General features: G+C 32.5%; 2 protein-coding genes across 4 annotated transcripts; one reads left to right on the top strand and one right to left on the bottom strand.

Moving 5' to 3' along the window:
• Window positions 1-501: 501 nt before the first annotated feature.
• Window positions 502-9,650, bottom strand: LOC128224227 (N-glycosylase/DNA lyase-like). Its single transcript, XM_052934019.1, has 8 exons — window positions 9,556-9,650; window positions 7,117-7,250; window positions 6,248-6,699; window positions 5,726-5,842; window positions 4,790-4,934; window positions 4,125-4,174; window positions 3,199-3,246; window positions 502-2,155 (listed from the first exon to the last, which is right to left on the bottom strand). Exons 1-8 carry the CDS (start codon window positions 9,648-9,650, stop codon window positions 2,012-2,014), a joined length of 1,185 nt encoding a protein of 394 aa, XP_052789979.1. The 3' UTR covers window positions 502-2,011.
• A 127-nt stretch (window positions 9,651-9,777) lies between these two features.
• LOC128222901 (uncharacterized) lies at window positions 9,778-24,553 on the top strand. Of its 3 annotated transcripts, none has more exons than XM_052932074.1 (8): window positions 9,778-9,866; window positions 16,752-16,925; window positions 17,711-18,166; window positions 18,419-18,535; window positions 19,177-19,304; window positions 20,390-20,483; window positions 20,736-20,825; window positions 21,890-24,553. In XM_052932074.1, exons 2-8 carry the CDS (start codon window positions 16,794-16,796, stop codon window positions 23,228-23,230), a joined length of 2,358 nt encoding a protein of 785 aa, XP_052788034.1. In that variant the 5' UTR covers window positions 9,778-9,866; window positions 16,752-16,793; the 3' UTR covers window positions 23,231-24,553. The 3 variants fall into 3 exon arrangements, with proteins under 3 accessions (XP_052788034.1, XP_052788035.1, XP_052788033.1); XM_052932075.1 differs by lacking the exon at window positions 9,778-9,866 and adding an exon at window positions 13,609-13,779; XM_052932073.1 differs by lacking the exon at window positions 9,778-9,866 and adding an exon at window positions 13,609-13,829.
• The last annotated feature ends 636 nt before the right edge of the window (window positions 24,554-25,189 follow it).

The raw sequence follows: 25,189 nt of genomic DNA, 5'->3' as shown, positions 1-25,189 counted from the left end.
TAGCTTTGATAGTTTCCATGTAAGTGACCTAATACAAAACTTAACTTAAAAAATCAGACTTGCTACAAATTACAGTCCAGAAATACTAAAATATCCCCCACCCTCCCAAATATGTGACTCAAAAACATGTTTGATATATTGAAGGCATTAGCCATTTATTGTCTGTAAAAAAATTGATCTCAATTCAACAAAAATTGAAGAAGCTATGTCCAATTCTCAAAATCCATCAAAATTAATATTTTTTACCCCCTCCCCCCCAAAAAAAACCCAGGTGAAATGTGAAGAAGGGTATTAGATGAACAAGTTCCCTAAGTTTGAAAGTGATAGCTTTGATAGTATCCATGTATGGGCCTAAACGCAAAACTTAACCAACGCCTCCGACTCCGACGACAATCGAGTGACGACAATCGCTCGTTATTTTTTTTCAAAAATCCGAAGAGCTAAAAATGATTGACATTTTACTATGTTAATAACGCAGCTTTTGTGCCTTTAAATGATACAAGATACCATAATTTTTACTCAATAAAGTCAAGTATATGCTAACAAGAAACACTAGCTATATGAATAACAAACATACATAACATATCAAAACACAACAAAAGCTGGTGACTTAGAAATAAAAGCATATGGCTTTACAAAGATACAATATTGAAACAAGTTTTACAAAAGTCGTTTCCTATTATATCCATGCATACATTTACATCATGCATACATTTTCAAAAATTAAGATAGATAAGAGCACTGTAGAGAGTAACAACAACTAGTTTTCCTAGTTGTATGGTCTGTCCACATGGGCACGTTCCTCTTGTTGACTTACCACTGTAAAATGGTTAGTTTTTTCAAGAGTATAAACTATGGATATTTGTATTTAAACAAAATTGTAAGTAGCATCATGTATATGGGAATTACAGCATGGTACAGTGATGTGTAGTTGGTAAAAATGTTATAATTAATTCAGCTTGCTAGAAAATATCTTTGGAATCAGAATGAATTGCTTAGTATTGCTACTTAATTATCATGTAATTTAAATAATAGGATATTTTGCTAATATAATATAAAAAAACAGTAGCAGCAAAGGCATGGGATTCACAACATAGGTGAATATTAACACCTCAACTGCCATTCCTTAAATGAACTGCCTTTCGGCAATTGCGGTTATCATCCGATGTCATCTTCGGATCGCAATTCCTCGCATAACAATATACATTGAAACTATTGATCTTGTCATTGTTTATATTTTGTCAGCAGGTCCCGTAAAATATAAATCAACATTTTAGAAAGTGTTAACTTATTATATTTAAAATGTATTGTTACCATAAGTGTTTCAATTTTACATTTAAAAGTGATTTCAAGTGGTTGATCTTTTCCCGCGTTATTGTGACGTCATTTGAAAAAATTGTCTCCGGTTACAGTCGGGTCGTTCTATTTACATAATGGGTAAGGACGGATTACTGAAAGGTTTTCTTAAATGAAATGAAGTTTTTTTTAACAATTATTGAATGAAATAATGCACATTTGGTGTAAATATAAGTAATGAATTGCGGGGCTGATGTCATTATCGGGGATATGAACGCAATTGGGCTGGTCAAAGTACGCGCGGACTCCACACACTTTGACCAGCCCAATTGCGTTCATACCCCGATAATGACATCAGCCCCACAATTCATTCCTTAATTGAACTTTGTGTTTAAAATCATGGAAAATGCATCTGTTTAATATTCTCTTTGGAGTCAAAACATCATAATGTGGATGCTATGAATGTACAAAAATAATTCATGGTTTGAACTTATTCTTCTTGTCATTCATTATGTCTCGACTAATTGTTAAATATATCACACAGAAGTTGTTGAAATAAACATTAATGTGCTATTGCCATGCCAATATTTGGAATGAAAGTTTCAAATACACTTTGATTATTTCTGAATCCATCATCATTTTCAATTTTATTAGGAAATTTGTCTGATAATCAAACACTTACATTTAAGAAAGTACATATGTTTTTGTTTTATTTTCATGCGTTTGATTTTTTCTTTCCTTTCTTTGATATCTTTGTGACTGGTTTCTCGTCTGTTTCTTCATAGTGTGATCTTTTGACTGGTTGCTTGTCCATTTTCATTGTCTGTCTTCTTTTACCAGGTGATGGTACCATTGGCTTCTAAAACAAAAATGGTCTGGTCAGTCTGACCCTTATAATAATCATCCGGCCCCAATTTCTCGAAACTTCTTAAGTCCATTATAACAGGATTAAGCTAATCTCACTTTTTATTGTTGTTCTATAAAATGTGTTATATTTACTTCTTAAAGAATTTATAGAAATTATGTAGGAATAACTGTATGATTATCAGAATAAACCATTTTTCATTCATCAAAATCCATTTTTAGTATGTATTTTGGCTAATTGAAATAAGCGACTTAAGCCTGTTAAGCTTAAGAAGTTTCAAGAAACTGGGGCCAGAAAATTAAGTTACCTGCATGATAATAAGATAGGGTCATTGTAGTTGTAAGATTTAAAATAAAAAAACATATGATTTTCTGTAGTTTATTTAAAAATTACCGTGGAACTCCCTGTTTAAATTTTATTCAAAATAAATTTAAAGCATACAATAAAAAGAGAAACTGTTTGTTTAAAAGTAAGATTCTAATTTATTGTTTCTGGTGATTTATAGTGATTTATCAGTGAAATAAAAATGATATTTCACTGTTTTAAACAGCGCCACTCGTGAAATATAGCTCTTAGTGCTCGCTCAGTGAAATATATTACGATCTGACACTGTATTTTTGTCTATGTCCTTCAAAGTCTAATTATTGATGCTAAAAATCTTAGTGCAAGGGTTTTAGCCAGGTTTTTAACTGTGGCAGCGTGATACAGAAAAGGGACAGAGTACTAAGGGTAAAATGTAGAATGTTCAAGACTAAAGGACTCATGTAAAGGCACTGCACCCTGTCTTGTACTCATGCTGGTATCCATGAGGGCAGAAGGGTGCTACCGAACACGGGCAGAGTTCATCACTCTCCTTTAACTCATAAGCTTAACTCTAGTGATAGCCGGAGTTTTGTTTAGATGTAAAAAATATTATTAAGTAAGGAATATTAGAAACATTAACTTACATAACGCCTTTAGTTTTATCTTAGTTTTATCTTAAAAAAGAGTAGAATTTTAAAAAATTGTTAATTAAATATGTAAGGACTTGACCATACCTTTGATCCAGGTTCTTGGAACTGGCGGAGGTCAGCAGTAAAGAGTACCTGAAATGTATATTACAGTGTATACTCAATAAATGTACATAAGCATGATTCTATCAGGTGATTTCAAAGTCATTAATATACACTAATATTCATTAATAGAACAGGATAAAATTGCTAATAACTAATAAAATGTCTATTTGATGTTCTGTTTGTTTTTTATTTGATTAGTTCAGTCCGCCCAGAATAAAAGTCTAAAGCATCAAAGTAAAAAAGGGAAAAATTTACTTTTCCAGTTCTCAAGGTGAAATATATTGCAATCTTACACTAAAGGAAACAATTTTTCTTTTCGTTTTATGCTTACAGTTCATCAAAAGTACCAGTAATAATTAACTGACCATTGATTCAAAACATGCACCAAGTGATGTCATACCGAAAGTGACATCATTATTTTTCTTCCCTGTACTGTGTGGGTTTATGTTACAATAGTATCAGGATATATATCGCTGTAACTTTTCAATAAACCAACAAAAAGCATGAAATAAAGCAAAATTACAAACGTTCCCCTGAATTATGTTTTGTCAACCTTTAACATATACATCAAACATTCCAAACTTTTCTGTATTTCATGCTACCTTTGGGGGGAATTTAGAATTTGGTTAGTTTCTGTCTTGTTTGTGTTCCACATAATCTGTTTACATATTTACACAAACAACACAAGAACAAAGTCCATTCCTTTAAAGAATTATAACAGACTATATATAGATGTTCTCTTGCACATACAATGTCTCCATTCCAGGAAAGTTGGTGCATGTAGCCACTGTTTAGTTTAGATTGGATCTTTTTGTATGTTAGAGTCATACCAAGTACAAGTCCTCCTTCTTTAACAAATAAGATATGACTGTCAGAGTAAATCTAGGTTTTTAAACAACAAAACTCACACTGTGAGCCCATCCAGCATAAGGCCCCCATAAACTTCTGAAGTGATCTCCTGAAATATATGAAAAACATGATGTATGGAAATTATCAACAAGTTTTTGCACAATGTATTACACCATAGTATTATAATTATTTAAATAGATAATAGTCATAAAGAAATGGGTTTTTTGTAAATCATCTTTAATATAATGCGATGAATATCTAGACAAATTAATTATTTTAAACCAAATTATGGTTACTGTATGAAATGGTTAACAACTTAACAGTGCAATAAACTAGACTAGTGTAAGAAAATTTTTCATTTTCCTAAACAAAAGTTATTACTTATGATTTTGAAAGACAGCAGCTGATAAATCTAATACATAAAGCTTCTCCACATGGTTTTTCCAAACGACTTCATGACAAGATACTCTCTTTTCACCAATGAGTACAGGGTGCGATTCCCCCTTGGGCATACATGAGTTTGGTTGGTGGTTCCAAAACCAGACTTGTAGATTTTCTCTAGCTACTCCTGTTTCCCCACAACATAAGACCACACTCCAGTGGAACATCGTGTCAATGAGAGTGAATTAGCATAAGTTCATGTAACTTTCTTCACAAACGTTGTAAAATAAATCAATCATAAAGGAACTTAATTTTAATTAGTTCAACATGAACATGTACCCACCAATCTCATTATACAGTGTATCAGTGAGAGACTTTGCTTGCTTCAGCTTTGGCATGTAATCTCGTGCAGCTATCTGCCATACATGGGTGTCCACAGGAATGGCTCCCGGCTTGTCCAAACACATCAGTAACACACAGTCAGCTACCTGCAATATGGATGATGTCAGAGGTGAATAGTTGGTTGAAATACTTCATGAAAACATTTCCTAATACCTGTATTAGTTTTAATTACACTATTTTTATTGAAAGTATAATGCACTATTACCATGTAAGCATGTACCAGTAACCCTGTTTTAATCATACAGTTATGTATTTTTTCTAAAAGACTAAAGATACTCAACCATTTAAAAATAGACGTGATCCATTTAATAGTGTTAGAAGTTGCACAAATTTGGAAAAAGAATATGTTGGTGTTTGAAAAAAAATTGAATTAATGAATCAGAGCTACAGATAACGTTTTTACTGAAAGTGTACTTAACACCCTTATGCAATCTTGTAAAGTGTATGGTAAACCCTTGGGTCATTCATTAAAGTGTAATGCTGATTTCTATAGTGTACTGATACATTAAATTACATTGAATGAATTATTTTATTTATGAACTTTTATAGTACATAATTATATAAGAACTTTAAAATTTAAATGTTGCTCAACAAAGTACAAGTCCTGATTAATTTAAACATCTTCACTATTTTGCTTTTTTGGCTGATAGCCTTGTGAATGTCTCTTAAGATAGTAAATCGATTTTGACAAACCGGTTTAACATTTAGTCAAAATGGCTAGCTAGAACGGTAAAAAATACTCGGATGAATGCTACGCCCTATTTATTTTTTTAAACAGCTGTTTGATTTTATGTCGTAATGGGCGATTTTTAAAGTGTATTTACGCCCATTACAACCCTTTTCTGTAGCTCTGATGAATTCACTTGAAAATCAATACCTTAGCCCCAACTCCACACAATTTCAGCAGGCTAGCCTTTGCATCTGGATAGTCCATTTCCCGTAAGTCATACAGCCATTTTTCCCCACCCTGTCCTATTATGTATTCAGCAGACCTCTGGAATAAATGCAGGTAGTGGTAAAGGGATACATGTACTGTCACAGTCACCACGGTTACAATTTACTTGAAAACACTTAGCCTATTATCATCTGAGTCAACAAGTCGAAAGACAATGACTGGTCAATACATAAAAACACATGACTTTTTCATATTTATGCATTAAATTTAGAAAACAATGGTTATTTATTAACAATACAAACTAATCAGTAAACATTTGAAAGGGTACAAAACAGAATTTTTTCTGTAATGGAAAATCAAATTATTTATCTAAATTAAAAGTCACATTTTTAGTTCAAAGACTCAAAAGTTTATGGTTTATGGTTAGTAACATATAAGTAATTTAAGTCTCAGGGTATGGCTCATATAACAGCACCATTTTTCTATGAAGTGGTGCTACCTTACCTGTATATATTTAGCTCTGTATCCAAACCCAAGGGTTCTTAAACGCTCTTCAACCCCATCTTTTGCCAATGACGACACTTGTGGAAATGAAAAGTACTCCTGACCATCTAATTCCATGATTTTTTCGCCATAATTAGAAGCCAGTTTTTCTACCATAGATGTTATCCGTGAAATGTTATTATTAGAAGAACATATGAAGGAAAAGAGGCATTCAATCGGGTCTTGCCTTAGCATTCTAATACCAGTAAAAGTTCTTGCAACATTTCTGAAGTTTTCGTCACTTTCTGACCACAGTTCATACATATTTTCTAAGCTGACATTAAGCTGTAAGTAATCTCTTAGAATATTTAAGTCAGTTTTTTGGCAATTGCACATAATGTCTTCAGATTTCTTGCCATTTGAAACACACTTGCAGCAGCTCTCTAAGCTGTCCTCCGAAGAAAACTTGTGCACTAAAAGAAGTATAGGTTAAAACAGAATCAGAATTTTAAAAATGAATATGTTTGTATTTTCAAAATAAAATTCATGTCACTCTTTTATTTTCAAAGGTATTGTACCCAAACAACTATCAGCTAACCTTGGTTCAAAAAAGATCATAAATTATATAAGTTTTTATATTCTCTTTTTAAAAAATTCAGATCTCTGGATAACAACAGCAAAACGCAGCTTGAATTACCCCGGTACCAGGTAATTAATCAAACAAATATGAACATCATCATTGTTTAACTCTGAAAATGTATCTGTCAATGGAAACTTTTCTGAAGGCCTTTTTAATTAAATGAATGTACAAATTGAATGTATTATTTGTTTAAAAACTACAAGCTTTTATACAGAATACAACCAATCATAAATATTGCAAGGAGACTTACTTGGGTGTATCATTGGCAATGTGGAGTGAACGTTGCGGAAGGTTTGGTAGAAAATCTCTGTTTCAGACTGCTTCAATCGCCATACTGCATTGCCAATAACCCCTGTCCATTCCCCTTGTGTTGTCTGCTTCCATCTGCATTGTATAATATAAGAATCATAATAATTGGACTTAAAAAGAAACATTATTGCATGATTAAATAAATGAGGTAATTAACAGATCAGATTCAAGACAATGTTAATACCAGACTGTGACCCATCATCTGAAACCCCCAATACACTTCAACACTATGCTTCTTTGTGTACAATGGGTGATTTGGCTAAGAAAATCTCGTAATTATGAATAATTAATGAGGCAGTTTGATTGGTTCTGCATGGTACTAGATGCTTTCCCATTAAAAATTATAATTCTGGTGGAATCCAGGACTCGAATCGGGTCCTACTTTTCAGTACAATAATATTTGTCAGTAGTCAAGACCACTCGGCAGTGGTGGCTACTGACACTACTGAGTGAAGAATATTTAATTGTAAAATGTGAATTTATTGAAAAAAAGTTATCATATACACATACATGCCATATTTCTGAGAGGCTTCCCAGGGGGTTTTGGTCTGAATTCCAGGGGATTTTGATATTACACCAGGGGATTTTTATGTGACGAAAATTTGCGCAATATGTGCATTTAAAATATAAGAATAAATACAGAAATACACTCAAATTACAATAATGGTCCTTCATGGAATTTCACACTCATAATATTATTGATGCTTTCCACTGTCAACCTTAAGCTAGTTTTGAAGAAAAAAAAATCCCCGGCGGGCGACCAGGGGATTGGTTGAAATTCCGGGGGATTATTCCCCCCCGCCGGGGGATATGGCATGTATGTATACATATTTTAAAAAGAGATTTTGTCAGTCAATTGTCCCATTTATTTATAAAGTATAACAGATTCAAGTACTGTGGTTTCCAACCATGACACTGACTCTGACCACCTTAATACAATAACTCAATATCTGACTCTATTCCTATTTGCAGTTCTATTTCTATTTGCTGTTATTGATTTACCGTAATGTTACCAGGGTGACAAGGTATTTCAAGAAGGTGTTTTCTTTGAAATTAGTTAAAAGTCTATTTCTTATACACAATACATTATCAGCAAAATCAGTCCATTATTACGCCTGGTTATGGTCAAGTACTGACATGTTACCCTGCTTCCTGCTGTCCGTAGTAGCTCATCCTCCAGTGTTATTAGTTAAGTCTCACCGAGCTCTGCACTTTTGTTGGAAACTATGCTATGTTACCGTATGTGTTATATTAATTGCAACCTGGAGCTACCCATGTGGTTGGCATAATGGGATTTTTTTATTTTAATAAATAAAGAAGGGCTGATATGTGGCGCCTGTACATAATAATGTCGAGATATAACCAACCCCAGGCTAGATTAAACATTATAAACAGAAAATAAAATACAAACAAATAGATATATATCTGTAGCGCCTAAAATTCTCTGGGCATAATAAACAAGAGAAATACTGTCTAACATTCAACCACGTTTTATTTGGTAATCTCATAACAGAGTGTCATGATGTATATTTACTCAATCCCAATTATATTCTACTCTCAAAACATAATCCTCTCCTTTTATATCATTCGTAAACATCCAATATGCCATAATAATCATACAATCCCTAAGTTCCACCTAATCCAATATTTCCGAAACATCCATTTCTGTTAAATATCTTATTAACAAAAGTGTACATGTCGCTGTATTGCCAGGCAAACCAGGGTGGAGAATGTAACCAGTCCCAGCATAAGACTCCAACTTTAATGTAACAAATATGGAACGAGTTTGCCAAGGAAATTTAAACGTAGCATTTAATTAGTTTTCTCCTCCTGAGTGAAATTAAAAGATAAACTAAAACTGCTTCCAGTAGATATTTATGTTGGCATAAACAAAGACTATAAATACAAATTGAAATCATGAAAACAATCCTTTTCAGGGCAAATTATTTTTTTTCAGGGCAAATTGATTTTAATATATTTTAAAACATTTTAATTGTCAACAAATGTAATGTCTTGAAATTAGTTTATAAATGTTTGATAAGCAATTATGTAGATGGAATATATCTTAAAAATATTACAACCTACCTTCATAATATAATTTCAAATAATAACATGAGTGCAGGCTATTTGACCAAAATGGGAATGTTTGACCAAATTGGGGGCGTTTTGACCATTTTTTTCCAAGTGGGGGCTATTTGACCAAAAGTGTGGGGGCGTTTTGACTAGGGGGCTTTTTAACTTGGGGGCTATTTGACCAGGTTCCAAATCAATATGTTTACATCGCGAAATTTGGTGACATTTTCAATTACTTCGGGAAAGCATGAATTGTTTAGCGCAATTTTAAATCGTATGAAGAAATAAACGTTAGGTAAATAGAAACCTGAAGTTTTGGCCACATGCAAGGGCTCTGTCTAATCGAATTTCCGCAATTTTACACGGAAAACTCAGAAAAGTGGATGATAAGGGCGCAGACATCTTGTCGACTGGTTTTCAATTTCGCGAAAAACGCGATCAAAGTTAAAAGACGCATATACAATATTTTGCTATCCGTCAAGCGCCTGTATGAATTGAATAACATAATCATAAACCTGTCAAGTTGCTTGGGGAGACGTTTACAAATGGATAACTAATTGATAATTTTTGATGGACAAAATAGTCCTATTTAGCTGAATGACAGTGATTCCATTAATGGTAAAGTTGGTTTAACTTTCTAAACATTATGTTCCCTATCGAATGAAGCATGGGTTGAATTAGGGAATGAAAAGAAAAACAGTTTATTTAAAATAACTATTCGCAAGTTTATTTAATTGTTTTGAACTACAAATTACTACTTTGTTCTACTCAACTTCATGCACATCAGTTTAAAAAACTGTATCAAACAGTTCTATGTTGCTGACTGATCTTGTTTGGTAAACCTTAAATTTTGTAACAAGGAAAACGTGAAGTTTGGCCTTTGGTTCCGGTCTAGTCCAAATAATTGTACGTTGACGTTTTTTTTTTAGATATTTGATATGGCAAATCCTTCACGTACAAATTGTTTAGTATCAAAAGTGGGTAGTTGTTCCGATCAGGATTCCGGGTTAAAGCATATAGCGTCTATAAAATATCATAAAAACAAGAAATATTACCAGATAATGTTATTTTATATTAGTTCTGTACACAAAAAATAAATATCCAACTTATAATTATGAGTTTGATGGCTTTTCTTCATTTCATTCTGTCAAAACATAACGATATATACATGAAGGGCACCTGCAAGGCTTTAGGGCACAGTTTTAAATCGCTCGGAACATTTTGGCCATGGCCGAGTTGTTACGATTGTATAACAAGGTCTATCTCGAAGCTTTCTCGGAGGAGGCCGAGCTATTACGATTGTATCGAGTTGTACCCCTTCGCATAATTGTTGTCTGTGTCAGTCAACTTTCGTTTTATTGGAAAGGTAAACAACTTGTTTTAATGCATTAAATGCTTGTTTAGTGCAAAATAACATTTCACTTACATGGTGAAATATGAGTATAACTCTTTATGATCAATTTCAACCATAAAATACTTCACTTAAAACAATTTCAATATTTTTAAAACACCCCCGTTTTTTGCACATTCCCGTTTAGACGTTAGGGATTGGAAGAATCCCGTTTAACACGTCTATTATTTTAGACTAGTTCCGGTCAGTTTAACGACCATTTATAGTCTTTTTATAATTTTTTACTTGCAGATTCCTACTTCCATATAACTGACTGCCAATAATTACATAGTTTATTAAGTGCAATGATTTCAAATCTCTTCTAAAACAACAACATTTAATTAAAACTGGGTCCAATACTCCCGGATTAAAATTGTAATTTTTTATAAGTCCTGAAAATGTTTGTGCTTTCATATTATGATATTATAACAATAAAGCGCTAAAAATAAAAAGCCCATATAGTGGCTACCAGCTATTTTTGTCATGCACTTTGGTCCCCAAGTTCATCTTTTGGCCAAAGAATATATTAAAATGCATTCTAAAACACTGCGATATATATACAATAATCAAATGTTTGTGTTTATTTTACGAATGAAAATTCTCACTAATTCATACATTTTATAAGACAAATTGAGGGACCAAGAGATCAACTAGGGGACCATATTGCTGGTTGAACACAAGTACAGAGCTCTAAAATAGGTGACCTTTTATAATAGTTACTCTTATTAAGTTCCTCCCCACACAAAATACGAGGAGTTATTTTAATTGATGGATGTCAGAACTAAATTGAGTTTAGAACTGAATAGACTGAGATTAAAATGTTGTTGTTTAACTGACAACTTAGACGTTTTACCAGTGGTCGAAATTAGCACAAGCCCACAAGCCCTGCACTGGTAAAATGTCTTTCGGGCTTGCTCAAATTCTGAATTTTATATAGCAGGGCTTGTTCAAAAATTTGATGCTAAGCAATAGTATAATAATTCGGGCTTGTTGATCCAAAAGTCTAATTTCGATGACTGTTTTACTTGCATCAATCTCATCTGATGATGTGCATTCCTTAGATCACCAATATATCCAATGGCAAATATTTTTTTAAATATATATGAAAATAACACACATTCTTAAACCATGACTTTTTAACCAGGATATCAACAATGCATCTATAACTGTGTGACAGTGTAAAGTATCAGGATTTGGTGGTGTTCACACATGGGACCAGGTAGCCCTACATGTTGTTATTCCACAAACAATCATCTATGAGTGTTTTTTCAATTATAGGTCTAAACATTGTTACTGCACTTTTATTAACACTTAATAAATATAACTATGAAACATCACAAAGTTTGGTTGATTTTATTTTTAGATAAGAAAAACTAACAATATTTACATAAATAATAATGTAAAAGTTAATGATATAATGATATCTGTTAAACTTTGTTTTACTGTGATTTTGTTTCTAAGAGCTAATTTTTAGTGTGTTTTTTTAATTAATTGTATATAATTGGTTAAAATGGCATTTTAGTATTTTTTTAAAATATCTGTTAGTATATTTCCATAGTGATATTATATTTTCATAGTGATATTATGATAGTGATTTATTATATAATATTAGTCAAATCAAAATAGAGGTTGTTCGTAATGAAGTTGTTTCTTTTAAATATAAGTCTGATATATTTGAGTATCATTATAGTTGAAATGTTTGCTTATCATATTAAGCCCCGCTGTGCTTTAATGTTTAATTTCCATAAAGGTCTCAAAATAAACAATAACCTATACAAAAATTATCTTGTTTAATGATACAAAAATCAAACATCTGACAAAACACATCTCTATCTTATCTTTAAAGCACATTCAATTACAATATACACTGTCAAAAGTACTATACTAGTATTAGTAAATTATTGAATCAGTATGACTGTCATATACTTTATTTTAGTTACAAACAGTCTGTGCAAAATGCCACTAGCTTGTAAAGTTTCTTCTGTGTGAAAATAAATTCCTTTGCTTTTAATTATTAAACGACCCAATGGGCTGCAGTGAGAAGTCTTTAAACAAAATCAAGAACTTGTGTAAAATATTGTGTTGTGGTCAATAATTGATTACGTCAATTGCAAATTTATGTGTTTTGCAAAATCTGTGACATTGACTTCATCAACAGTATTTTTTTTTAAATTGATAATATTTAACTACTTGGAATTACCAACATGAAAAAATGATTGTACTGTCATTCATTGATATTATTTAGGGTCCCTTATAATGTCTGTAATACACATTTCAAACCTTTGAAAATTATCTATTTTATTTTTAAAAGAAACACATATTTTTTTCAAAATAAATATTATAAACTCAGGTTAATGAATTTATGCAGTATCAGCTAAAGCAAATTTGCTTGGTTATTAGTGTTTAATTTAAGGACCATTATAAATTATTATGAAGATATATCTTAAAAAGTTTGTAGTACCATTAATTGTAAATCAGTAGCTAAAAAATGTCTTAAAGCAATAAATTTACTGATAAGATATTATAATTTATATAGAAATCATAACTTTTAAAAATGTCTTACCGCCATAAATTAAAGATAAGATATTATAATTTATATAGAAATGCAGGTATTTTTACCCAAGTATTGCACTTATTAATCTTAAACAAAAATTAAATTGGTAATAAAAGTGCAGATTTTAAGATCTAATGGGTAATATTACAGTGAGGTTTATCTGTCTTATAATGTTATTTGTCATATTGCCAGTATGGTGATTTAAGCCTCGTTGAATACTGCAAATCTTTTATCCTCGATAGTTCAGTTTGGAAATAAATGGAATAACACTATTTTGACACCTGAATTATCCATTTAAACGGGAAGCTCATATTTCATGGTATGATTCTGTTAAAATATTGATATAAGGCTTAACTGCTATTAGATATTTGGTTGCAATATTGTGAAACGTCAATATTGATTGGTTTATATCTTCGGGTAGAGAAATGCGCCCAAAGAATTAGGGTTAAAGAAACTATCAATTAAAATATCTCTGTAAAGGTTTTTTATATGGTGACTTGCAGCCTATGGATTACCAGAGTTTATTAGAATAACGTAGAAGGTTTCTTCGATAGATTGTTTTTCCTTCTTTTGGTGTCGGTTGGATTGTGAGTTGGATACTTTACATTTGCATAAAATTTTACGTGTTTTTGAACTGGTAAGGAAGTTTGTATGTTCATACTCTGATATAATGAAAACAGTTTGATAAATGCGGAATTATAAAAATAAACAACAGATATGATCAAATAAGTTGTAATATTTCATTATTTTCAATACATTATGTATATATATATACAATAGATCTTATGCAGTTTTGACCTCTTTTTCAAGTCTAATTAAGGTTGATTTATTTAATCAACACTTGTTGGTATAAATTTCACGTTTATACCCTTAAACTTTTTGTCCCCACAATTGAAATGAACCTTTCTGATTGTCTGTGCCTGACTGCTGTGCCTAACTGCATAGGTTCTGAAATCGTTATGAAATTGACTTGGAAGATGGTTTCAGTTTTGTTTTCCCTCCATTCTAAACATTAAAGCCTTTTAGAGCTTTTATCCATTAGTAATGCTAATCATTTTTGCCCTACTTTTTTCCTTGCATATTCTTCAACCTTTTTTAGTATGATTATTTATGAATTAAAAAATGATACTATAATTGTATTATGATGACTTTTTTATAGCAATAATTAATGTACAAATGATTATAACTAAAATTAATACTAAATTTAAATAACATTATATATATATATATATATATGAATGTTTTTTTTATGATTATTTTCATATGCTAAACCCTATGAATGACATAGAGACAGTATTTGAAAGATTGCTCAATTTTAATTGATCTAAAAACTGCAAAATAAGTGTAATGGTTTTGCCTTGTATTGAACATATATTGATATTCAAATATCAAGTTTCAACTTCTAGCCAGAAATAAAACTTCAAACAACTAATGACTACATGAATAATTGAATGTTTAATTTCGTTTAGCAGTTAAACTAAACGAGTCCCAGAAAATCGTTGGGTGATCCAGGGTTTGATGGAAAACTGGACTTTTAAGTGGTGGTATCCAATATAATCAAACTCAAAATTGATCTGATCTGGTCTGATTTTAAATAGCTTGATCAAAGAGTTTGAAAAAAAGTGGTTAGTGGTTTACATTATATTGTCGAAACTAGCTACTAACTTGGCCAACCATTGTTTTAATCTACCACTTAAATTGATTATAATCAATAACTGTTGACTTGTGAATAATTTGTGATATTAATGTATGAGAAAACTTAAGAAATACTGCCTTCTCATTGGACAAAATATAACGTTGAACACTAATGTCCTTCAGCAGTTAAACAAAAATGTTCAGTGATCAGGTTTGGTGGAAAGCTGGACTTTGAAGTCCCAGGAGGAAACAATCGAATATAATGGAACTCAAGACTTGTTTGATTTTAAATATCCTTTTCTAAAACTTTGAAAGAAGGCTCTTTTTAAAGCAGGGCTTTGTACGGAAATAGGCCCAGATTTAATGGCTTTGCTTCTGATTGCCAGGCACCGTAATGTCTTTATTAGCAATTTTCACAATGAATAAAACACTCTGCGTGTACAATTTATAGATTAATTTTAATAAACTTTACTAAACTCAATACTGCAGTTGGTTCTTTGGCGTTAAAAGTTGTACCGGATTATAAACTTAACATATATAAAGAAGGTTTGTTACGAGTCTTTCCTATATGGCAGCGCTAACATTGGTTGCTGGGATAGGAAAATAATCAAAATATGCAATGAATGGAAAAATAGATTAAATTTTTATTATTGTTGAATCAATGTCATCTGTGTTCCTACTTTTGTGATATAATGCCTCCGCAAAGATTGAAGGAAATTTAATTAAGTTTCATTTTGACGCAAAAGTAAGCTGGAGATCAAACTTAATCGTCATTTATGAATAAACACACGTGCAACCGTTTAAAAGTAACAGCAATCAATCTACACTGTAATACAGCTCCCTGTACAACCAATCATTTTGCAAAATAGGTTTTGGGTCCAGCTCTTGTAAAAATTACTGTATAATGTTTGTTGTTTTTTCATCTTACTTTTCTACATCTACATTGAAGGATGCATTCTAATAACTATTTAATTGATGTTATTTAATGAACTTGGGCATTCTGTTGATATATCAAATATAAATAGATTATAGATATAAGGTTTTAATTGTTATTTAAGTTATTTTGTTATTTGATTAGTATAAAATAAGACTGAAAGTTCAGAACTTCATTAAGGTTAACAATTTGATTAACAATATTGCTGTTAACTTTCAAACAGGATTAGTTTAAGATGTGCTCATATATATATATATATTTAAATAAAATGAGTACAGCTGAAACAGTTGTCTCAAATCTTGTTAGAAATACAGCAGATCACAAGTTCCAGAGTGACAGTAAAGATTTGAAAGTTAACAATGATGATGTTAACATCGTTGTTAACTTTACCAATTTATTGAAAATCTTCCCACTGTCTTCTCTATATACTACAAATGTATTAATTTATTGACATTAAGCCAAGAAAATTATTTTCACAACGGTATTGCTAAGATATTGGGCGGTTTAAGAAACATGTCATTTGAGATGTTTGGTTGAAATAAAAGTTTATGTTTATGATTTATTTAAGTAATTTGGTATAAACTTCAGCAAACAAGGCTTATTTGAGACTGTGTACAGCAGTCATTAAAGTTTAAATTTGACTCAACAAGTCTGAAGCCTTTAACATTTGAATTGCTATGTATACATGCCTGTTAAAATCAAAAGAATTCCTGATTACGTAAAATTTATTGAAACCAACCTGGAAACAATCGTAGTGCCGGGCCTGAGTTGACCAAGCTCTGAGGACTGGTACTAAATCGACTACTATCATACAGCATGATCTTTTACTTAGAGTAACAGTGCTATCTAATTGTTTATTTCACAGTGTCATAAAAATGGAAATTCATCTCATTATAAGTCTATAATGGTATTACAGCACAATATTTCACTAATAATATTTCTGTTAGAAAAAAAACTAATAAGTAAATTAATTGTTTTTCTCCTTTTCAGTTGAATCTAACAAACTACCCATAAAATTGAAAACCAGTCAAAATGGTGAGTATACCAGACTGGACAAAGTTTCAACGTCTCAATGAGACACAACGGGAGGGGTCGAACGTTGGAAATCTCGATAAATACTACAAGCAACGGGAAGAGGAAACAATTAGACAGGCGGAACACCAGGTAACATCATATTTGTCCCTGTTATGTTAGTAGTTTTTCATCATCGGCAACCACGGTACTTAATTCTGTAATACTTCATAAATACCCAGGAACAATTGACTGACAAAATCTCATTTTATATTATATACATGAGGCAGGGAAAGCAAGTCTTCTTCCAATGAATTTGCATGTTACCAATAAGTATTCTTAAATAACAATGAAGGGCAAGTTATCATTCTACATAGCTGAGTGGTCTTGACTGAAAACAAAACAATTATTGTACTGATGATCACACAATGTTTTTTACATAATTGTTATGATAGAAATAAGTGATAAGTGAAAAATGATAAGATTCATTTCTAACAGAATGATGCTAGATAATTTGCCCTTTCTTAACAATTAGTTTTGCATGACATTACAAAGTTTAAGCTTTTTGTAGGGGAGATGGGGTTATGATTGTATAGATAGTTAGAAAATAAGCACCTGGACAATATAGCTTCAATGAATACAAGTATACAATAGGGTTATAAGTACCCCGTTTTGAGCCAGGAGGTTGTAATATTGTATGCATAATGCCACACAAGTGGATTTTGGCAGGTTCTGATTTCAGGCGGCAGTGAAGCGAGTGAAAGCAAAATTTGAAAAACTTAAATTATGCACTTTTTAACTTTGTCTGACGTCATTAAGCATTGCCCAATAATACTTGTTATGAAGATAATTTTGTTACACGTATTTCATGCAGAATGATGATGAGTACACAATAAATTTAAAAATATGTTTAATAAAAAAAAACCATCTTTTTCCAGGGACTGCTTATAACTCCTTCACAAGATTTCCTCATCAGAAACTGTGGTAAGCTATCCAATGGAAAATACATCAAGGATGTCTCTCAGTTGTTGTTTGTTCGATTGGACGGTTACCATCTGCGGAAAATCGGGGATTTGACATTTTGTATGAACATAAGGATTTTGGTTCTGAACAATAACTTTTTAACAAAGATAGATGGATTAGCAGCATGCAGGCATCTGATTAAGCTAGACCTTCATAGTAATCAGATAAGCCAACTTCCAGGCCTGGCATTCTGGTCAGGAATGCGAGCCCTGAAATTCCTTCATCTCCATGACAACCCCCTTGGGAAGTATGAAAGCCTGCAGAATCTTGCCACCTGCCCGAACCTTATGGCCCTGACGATGTTTGATACGCCCCTCAGTTTGAAGCGGAACTATCGACATCATGTGGTCAATAGTGTTTGGACTTTGAAGGTATTATTTATTTTACAATGTTTGTGAAACAACTATATTAACTTATGCTAAGTTGTGCAAGAATGTGGTCTTGTGTTGTTGGGGTAACCGAAGTACCCAGAGAAAACACACTTAATGCCCACAAACCAAACTTAATAAACCCTAGAAATTGTTTGAGAACTTTTCCTCATATGCATAAATTATCGAAGATGGAAAGCCAAAATCCTCATTACAGGATATTTTTTAATAAACAATTTCGTCTCTTGTTTTCAGGCATTGGACAACTATGTGATCTCAGATGAGGAAATTATTGAGGATGCTGTGTTTGGGGGTCCATTTGGAGCTAAAAATCCAAACTTCAGGGTCCAGTTGTATCATAACACCGGGGAGGTAAGAATGGTTTACTGTTCTTAACATGTGCTTTACATATATAGAAACAAGTTATGGTATAATTGTGAAAGCTGGTGTCTTTTTCATTGGCATGCAACATTTAGTCCTCATGGCTATAACTCAAAAACAGTTCAAGATATTCATGTGGTGTTTAGTACACATTTTGGGGACACTTATACCCTCACGTGTTTTACATACCATGACTTAGACTTTGAATAATGCTCCTTTCTTGGCTAAAAAAAACAACAGACTGCCAAATGGGATCACATGATTTCACATATGAAATACTATGGCTGATAAGCCCATTACAATGGACATTGTATGATCTCATAAGCTATTTTTATTTTTGCTATTGAAAAAAATGTTTGACACAGAAATTTCTGTTAGATTTTAACTTGAAACTGTTAGACAGGAAAGCAGAAAATTTACAGTCATGTATTGGATGGTAGATGTTTTTGTTTCTGTGTTAAATTGACAAGTTCATAACATTGCACAGTCTAGATCTAGTGAACTTAAGGTTACAGATTAACAGTGGATTGGTTGAATTGAAAAATAAACCATGTGTACATTACCAACTTATGAAAGAAATATCCTCAGTAAGTTAATGTATTTAAAAGTGACATATAATGTTTGATTAACAGCGATCAAGTTTTGCTGATGAGCTTCACCTAATGAAGGAGATTGAGTGGCATATTAACCAAATACAGGCACACTTCTCCCCGGTGTTGATTGTGCAGAAGTTCATGAGGGGACATCTATCTAGAAAAAAGTGAGTAGATTGTATTTGTAAGATAAAGACTTATTGAAGATACTTGATGGTGGTTGAAGATTATCCAGTGGTTATAAGATAAGGTGATGAAACATAATGTTTGTGGCTGTTGAACCAAATTCTAGCCAACTTCTCCCCAGTGTTAATTGTGCAGAAGTTCATGAGGGGACATCTATCTAGAAAAAAGTGAGTAGATTGTATTTGTAAGATAAAGACTTATTGAAGATACTTGATGGTGGTTGAAGATTATCCAGTGGTTATAAGATAAGGTGATGAAACATAATGTTTGTGGCTGTTGAACCAAATTCTAGCCAACTTCTCCCCAGTGTTAATTGTGCAGAAGTTCATGAGGGTACATCTGTCTAGAAAAAAGTGAGTAGATTGTATGAATAAGATAAAGACTTATTGAAGATACTTGATGCTGGTTAAAGATTAACAAATGAGTAATAAAACATAATGTTTGTGGCTGTTGAGCCAAATTCCAACCCTGTTCTACCCTGTGTTAATTGTAATGAAGGTTTAGGGGGCTTCAGGGCATCTGTCTAGAGAAAGATTGGAGTTATATGGTGGTCGAAATTAGCACGAGCCCGTAAGCTCTGCACTGGTAAAATGCTTTCCGGGTTTGCTCAAATTCTGAAATTATATATTCGGGCTTAATGATTTGTTTTATGGCAATCACCAGTATAATTCAGGCTTGTTTATCCAAAAGTCTAATTTCATTTACTGTCTATAACATTCGTAATAATTTATTATGTTCATTTACTATTAATACAATTTTGTCCCCCTATCCACATTTTATGGACATCAGGTATGGGTTTGCGCACAGATTTAAGTTTGAGTGGGCAGGGGGCATAACTCCGTCAATTTTGTTTAAAACATGTTAGTTATCTATTAACATCCTGAAAATCAGCTCCTCGATCTTTCAGTCATGGTCAGCTTAATGGTGGCATAACTTTGCCAACAATGATATTATATATATTTTCTAACATTCCTATTTCTTTTTACAGAAGGTACTAGTAGCCCATGTTTTTCAGATTAACAAAAAGTTAAATTGGACTCTTGAAGACTATATTTTTATGTTACAGGTATGGCTCTGTGCGTCAGCCCAAGGTCAAGTCAGCCCGGGGTACTGTCCCCCCACCCCCAAGTTCTTCTCCAGTACCTGATTCTATACAGAGGGTTAGTCTAGATATGTTGTTATTGTTAGAAATATTGACATATTTTATCAGTAATTACCTTGTTCTTCCTTATTAAACTTTTTTATCATTTTTTTTATGACATTACTTGCATTTGATATGATGATCCAGTTAAACATAAACTATAATACTGATGAACAATGCATGATCTTTCTAACTAGTGTTTTGGAAAAACATGTTTTATTTTTCTATTGGACAGTTGTATTTGTAACCACGTGATTGCCTTGTATATCAGGAGGCAACAATGATCCACTTCACTGATCGACTGCAGGCTTCCCCTTCACCCAGTGAGGATACGTCATATCAGAGAAAAGAACAAACGGAGGTACATTAGTATACCTGATACTGATTCAATGAAACTGTTGGTGATGATAAGCCATTTTATAATATCATCTTGATATGTAAGCTTTCATAAAAGGGACTAAAACATAAAGTCAGTTATGAAATATAGACTTAAGATTGATGATGCCTCTAGTTTTAAGAGTAAGTTATTTGTAAGTTACACTTTTAATTCCTGGCTATTAAACCATGTCAGGCCTCAATTTTATGAAAGTTCTTAAGCGTAACAGGCTTTACTAGCTTATTTCATTAAGCCAAAGTTCTTGTTAAGTCTAGATTTTACTGAACAGTTTTTCCTGATTTCTCTTAAAGATAATTTCCTTTTAAAGTCCAAAGACTGTAAAGATTGTTGATATCGCACAAATAATTCCAAAAACAAGTATAGTGAGCTTGGCTTAATCCTGTTATAAGAGACTTAAGATGTTTCAAGAAATTGGGGCCAGATGTCTTCCCTATAACATTAATAGATCAAATGAATATAATGGTGTTTCATATAGTATTCTCTTATAATTTGATTGTAGAATTAACTGTAACTTGTAAAGAAACATATTTTTGTATAAATAGATAATTGCATGTTTCAGCTCAAGATATGCAATATATAGTTCACCGAGTTGTGCACTAAAAGTAATATATCACTAGAGTAATATATCACTAGTGGCTTTGCCACAAGTAAAATATTTACTTTTGGTGTTCACAAGATGATATATACTGCAATCTTGAACTGAAACATGCAATTTTTCTTATTATTCATGCTTATAATTAATTTTAACAAAAACAAATTAGGTATTTAATAGGAAAACCCTGCAAAGTTCCATCCAAATCACATCATACTGAAAACAAATTTAAATGACTTTATTCCATTTTCTTCCCAGCATTGTATGTTTTTAGGTTACCATTTTACCAAGAAACAGGTAAAATCTGCGGGCACAACGAAATTATGTTACGATAAACTCGCTGTTTTGTACGGTGCATTTATCGACATATAATCCACCGTTTTATTTCAATTAACCACCGGAATGCAAGAAATAAAGTCTAATAATTACATTCCAGGGATACCAGGAGCCTTTCACCACACCCTTGGACATGGCCTATGACCCAGGCACAGGACCACCATCTGAGGCCATGACACGGAATGGCTCTCCTCGTAAACGTAAAAACCTCCTGATCAACCTTGCTAAACTTGAAACTGGAACTTTTTCAAGCATTTACGATGCAGAGCAGATTGCAATTGAAACAGTTCTACCTCAGGACTCCAGTGAAAAACCTGAGTCTTCGGCAAAACGACGATTACGAAAAAGGAAAGAGAAAACACCACAGAGAAAGATTGTGAAAAGCGTAAGACAATTTTTTGGGCCAATGGTCGGTAGCACTCCGACTCCCGATATTGAAGACAGACAGGAAGACGAGGAAGAAACACCGGTGACGGAATATCGATTACGAGGGTATAAACCAAATATAATACTTATCGATCCGACGACAGAGATGATTTTGTCAAAGCAGGAAGCGGGACGGTTCGTTCGGGATGCTGAGTTTGAACATCATAAGAGATTACAAGATGCAGCTACTCCCAGAATTAAACAGCCAAAAAAGATTGTCAGTAACGATCAAAGGATTTATTCCCGCGCGCACGGCACTATGGGAATGTCATGTTTGTTTGCCGTGCATCAGGCATACAAGGATAGAGAAAAGGCAGAAAAGACAGCATCAAAAATGGAACATATTCTGAGTATGAGAGATGAAAGAGATAGAGCAAAAGAGAGAATTAAGTTGTATCATGATGAGAAAAGGTCAAACGCTCTGAAGCAAAGAGATTTAGAAAGGGCAAAGACTCTGGAACATTTGGAAAAGCGTGAAATGCAGCGATTGAACTACCTTGACAAGAGGCATGAGATTAAGAACAAATCTGCTGATTTGAACAAGTCTTACAGACAAGATTACACGTTCATTACAGAATTTAGTAACCAACATACGTCCGTGTCTAATGCTCTTATGCGTCATGACAGACAGGCAAAGTTTGAAGATCACATACAAGGAAAGACAGACTTGGTTGCAAATATGAGTGCGGCTGAACAGGAACAGAAAGAGGTTGTTAAGAAGTACCTAGAACATCGTCAACTTATGCGACAAACAGAGTCTGCCATGGCGCGGGCTACTCTTGACACAAGAATGCTGACGGAGGTGAATGATCGCATGCTAGAAGCACGCACAAGAGTTGCACAACAAAAAGCACGAAGGGACACAGTTCAAGCATTCTATCCACTGCCAGTGATGACCCCTGTCCCAACCGCTAGCTCAGCCCCTGCTAACGTGGTACCAGGTTTACCTAGGTGGGATACAAACATTCTTATGACTTATGCTCGAGGAAGCAAACATCAAACTATGGTGCAGTGAATATTTTTTTGGTCAATTTTGATTGGTTAATTACATGCTTTGTTGATGAATATGGTTTTTCACCTTTTTTTAATAAAAATATCAAGGGAATAGAGTTCATATCACCATTCTGTTTCCAAATGTGATAGTGAATGTTTTGTGAGAGTATACTTGTAAACTATGCAGCATCTTTATGCAGAAAAATGGTCAAGACTTAGTACATGTATTTTGTAACTATTGTATCCTTTGTAACTAAATTCTGATCAATGCACTGTTCATTCAGTTGATTTAACATCATGTGTTTCTCAATATTGTATTTTTTTTCATTATCTGATATTAAATTCCTTTAAATTTGAAATTTTACCACCGATCTATCTAAAATCATCTTACTACTCTGAGAGTTATCATATTAATCCTTTATTTAGTAAAACCTGTATTTAGTACTATTGCAAATAACCATTCAAGGAAAGGAACTTTATTAGTTAATTCTACCATTCCAATCCTTTATTTTATATGTTTGTAACAAATGCTGTATTGTTGTTTTTCTGCATAATAAATATGTTTAAACTAAGTGATAGTTACATGTATGTCACCAAATTCATGATTGCTGTATATTTGGTTGTGTGGTTTCTCATTTTAAAATATTTCTTTTATTTTATTTACAATTATGCTCAATTGAAACATTCATTTAGTACTTCGATCATTTTCCCATACATTTTTGTTATGGGAGACATATAATTGTTCATGTATATTTTTTGTTGATTTTCTATATGTATATGTTTGATATTTTCTGTGATAGTTTATTTTACACCTGTATATTTTTTCAGTATTTACATTCATAGTTTCAATTTCCAGTCATTAGATTAGGATTTTTTTTTCGAGTCTGTTAATGTTGTAGTCTTGTGGTCTTCAACACCAGAATGCTTGGAAAATAATTAAAAATATGTTAAAAATATTAAATATATGGTAAACTTTGGTGAAGGATCGAAATTTAGCGTTGGCATCAGGATGCAGAGCTGAAGTTAAAATATATAATAAACAGATCATATCTAGTATTAGGGCAAAAAGTGATTGTATACTTCTATCATTTACTTTTATTGAAGATGCATTTTTTTATTATTTTTCTGTATACAGTATTGTTTATAAAATTGAGGTTATACGTATATAATTATGCAATGAAACAGGTTAACATTTCTTTTGTTTTTTATGCATGATTCATATACTTTATATCCATCTGAGCCTTCTTCATAAAGATTTCAATCACAATTAAGATGTAATAAATTTGTAAAACATGTACATCAAAGTATTTTCAGCTGAGAAAAAAAGTCAAATAAAATGAATTATATTGTATACAATTTGCTTTACTTCTTTGCACAACAGAGAGGTTGTCATAGACTACATGTACAGTATAGTGTATGTGTGGGCTTCCTTTTGTGCACTCCATCATCAAGGAATGTGTATTTTGTACAGGATTTGAAATTTTGAATGGTATGTTTCTTAATATAAGAGAAGTGATTTATCCAAGTATTTTACAGCCTGTACATGTTTATGGTAAAATTTTGTAAACAACTCAAACTGAACGGTAACTTTTACACTTCTGTGTCATACAATGACAAGAACATTGCAACCTATCTTATGTTGAGCTTGTAACTGTTTTGACTTTGGCTTAAACTATTCAAAGGAACTAATAATCTTCATTCTCCTCGATTGAAACTGATTGAGCACAGAGCTTTATATGGCAATAACAATAAGAATAGACCTCCACTAATCAGATGTGTTGCCAGTCAGTAGTTCTATAGTTTTTCTAGTGAAGGTCACAATGACCTTAATATTTGATCCATTGACCCCTAAATCAATTTGCATACCAACTTTAAGACTATACAAAGTAATGTGACACCAACTATGCTGATGATGCCGCTGGACAAAGTAATCCCTGTGTCTGCAATGCTTTCCAGGTGACACAGAAATGCTCCTTGGTGA

This window comes from Mya arenaria, chromosome 17, assembly GCF_026914265.1.
Source record: "Mya arenaria isolate MELC-2E11 chromosome 17, ASM2691426v1".
Taxonomy (NCBI): domain Eukaryota; kingdom Metazoa; phylum Mollusca; class Bivalvia; order Myida; family Myidae; genus Mya; species Mya arenaria.
This window is presented reverse-complemented; position numbering and strand designations above follow the sequence as displayed.

What these genes read in the sequence shown, in the direction of transcription:
- LOC128222901 (XM_052932074.1), top strand. Translation starts at nt 16,794, where the DNA reads ATGGTGAGTATACCAGACTGGACAAAGTTTCAACGTCTCAATGAGACA. An exon ending in ATAGTGTTTGGACTTTGAAG is followed by an intron (nt 18,167 to 18,418) that starts GTATTATTTATT and finishes TCTTGTTTTCAG; the next exon opens with GCATTGGACAACTATGTGAT. An exon ending in TGTATCATAACACCGGGGAG is followed by an intron (nt 18,536 to 19,176) that starts GTAAGAATGGTT and finishes TTTGATTAACAG; the next exon opens with CGATCAAGTTTTGCTGATGA.
- LOC128224227 (XM_052934019.1), bottom strand. Translation starts at nt 9,650, where the DNA reads ATGTCTGCGCCCTTATCATCCACTTTTCTGAGTTTTCCGTGTAAAATT. An exon ending in GCATGTGGCCAAAACTTCAG is followed by an intron (nt 7,251 to 9,555) that starts GTTTCTATTTAC and finishes TATACAATGCAG; the next exon opens with ATGGAAGCAGACAACACAAG. An exon ending in ATTGCCAATGATACACCCAA is followed by an intron (nt 6,700 to 7,116) that starts GTAAGTCTCCTT and finishes TACTTCTTTTAG; the next exon opens with TGCACAAGTTTTCTTCGGAG.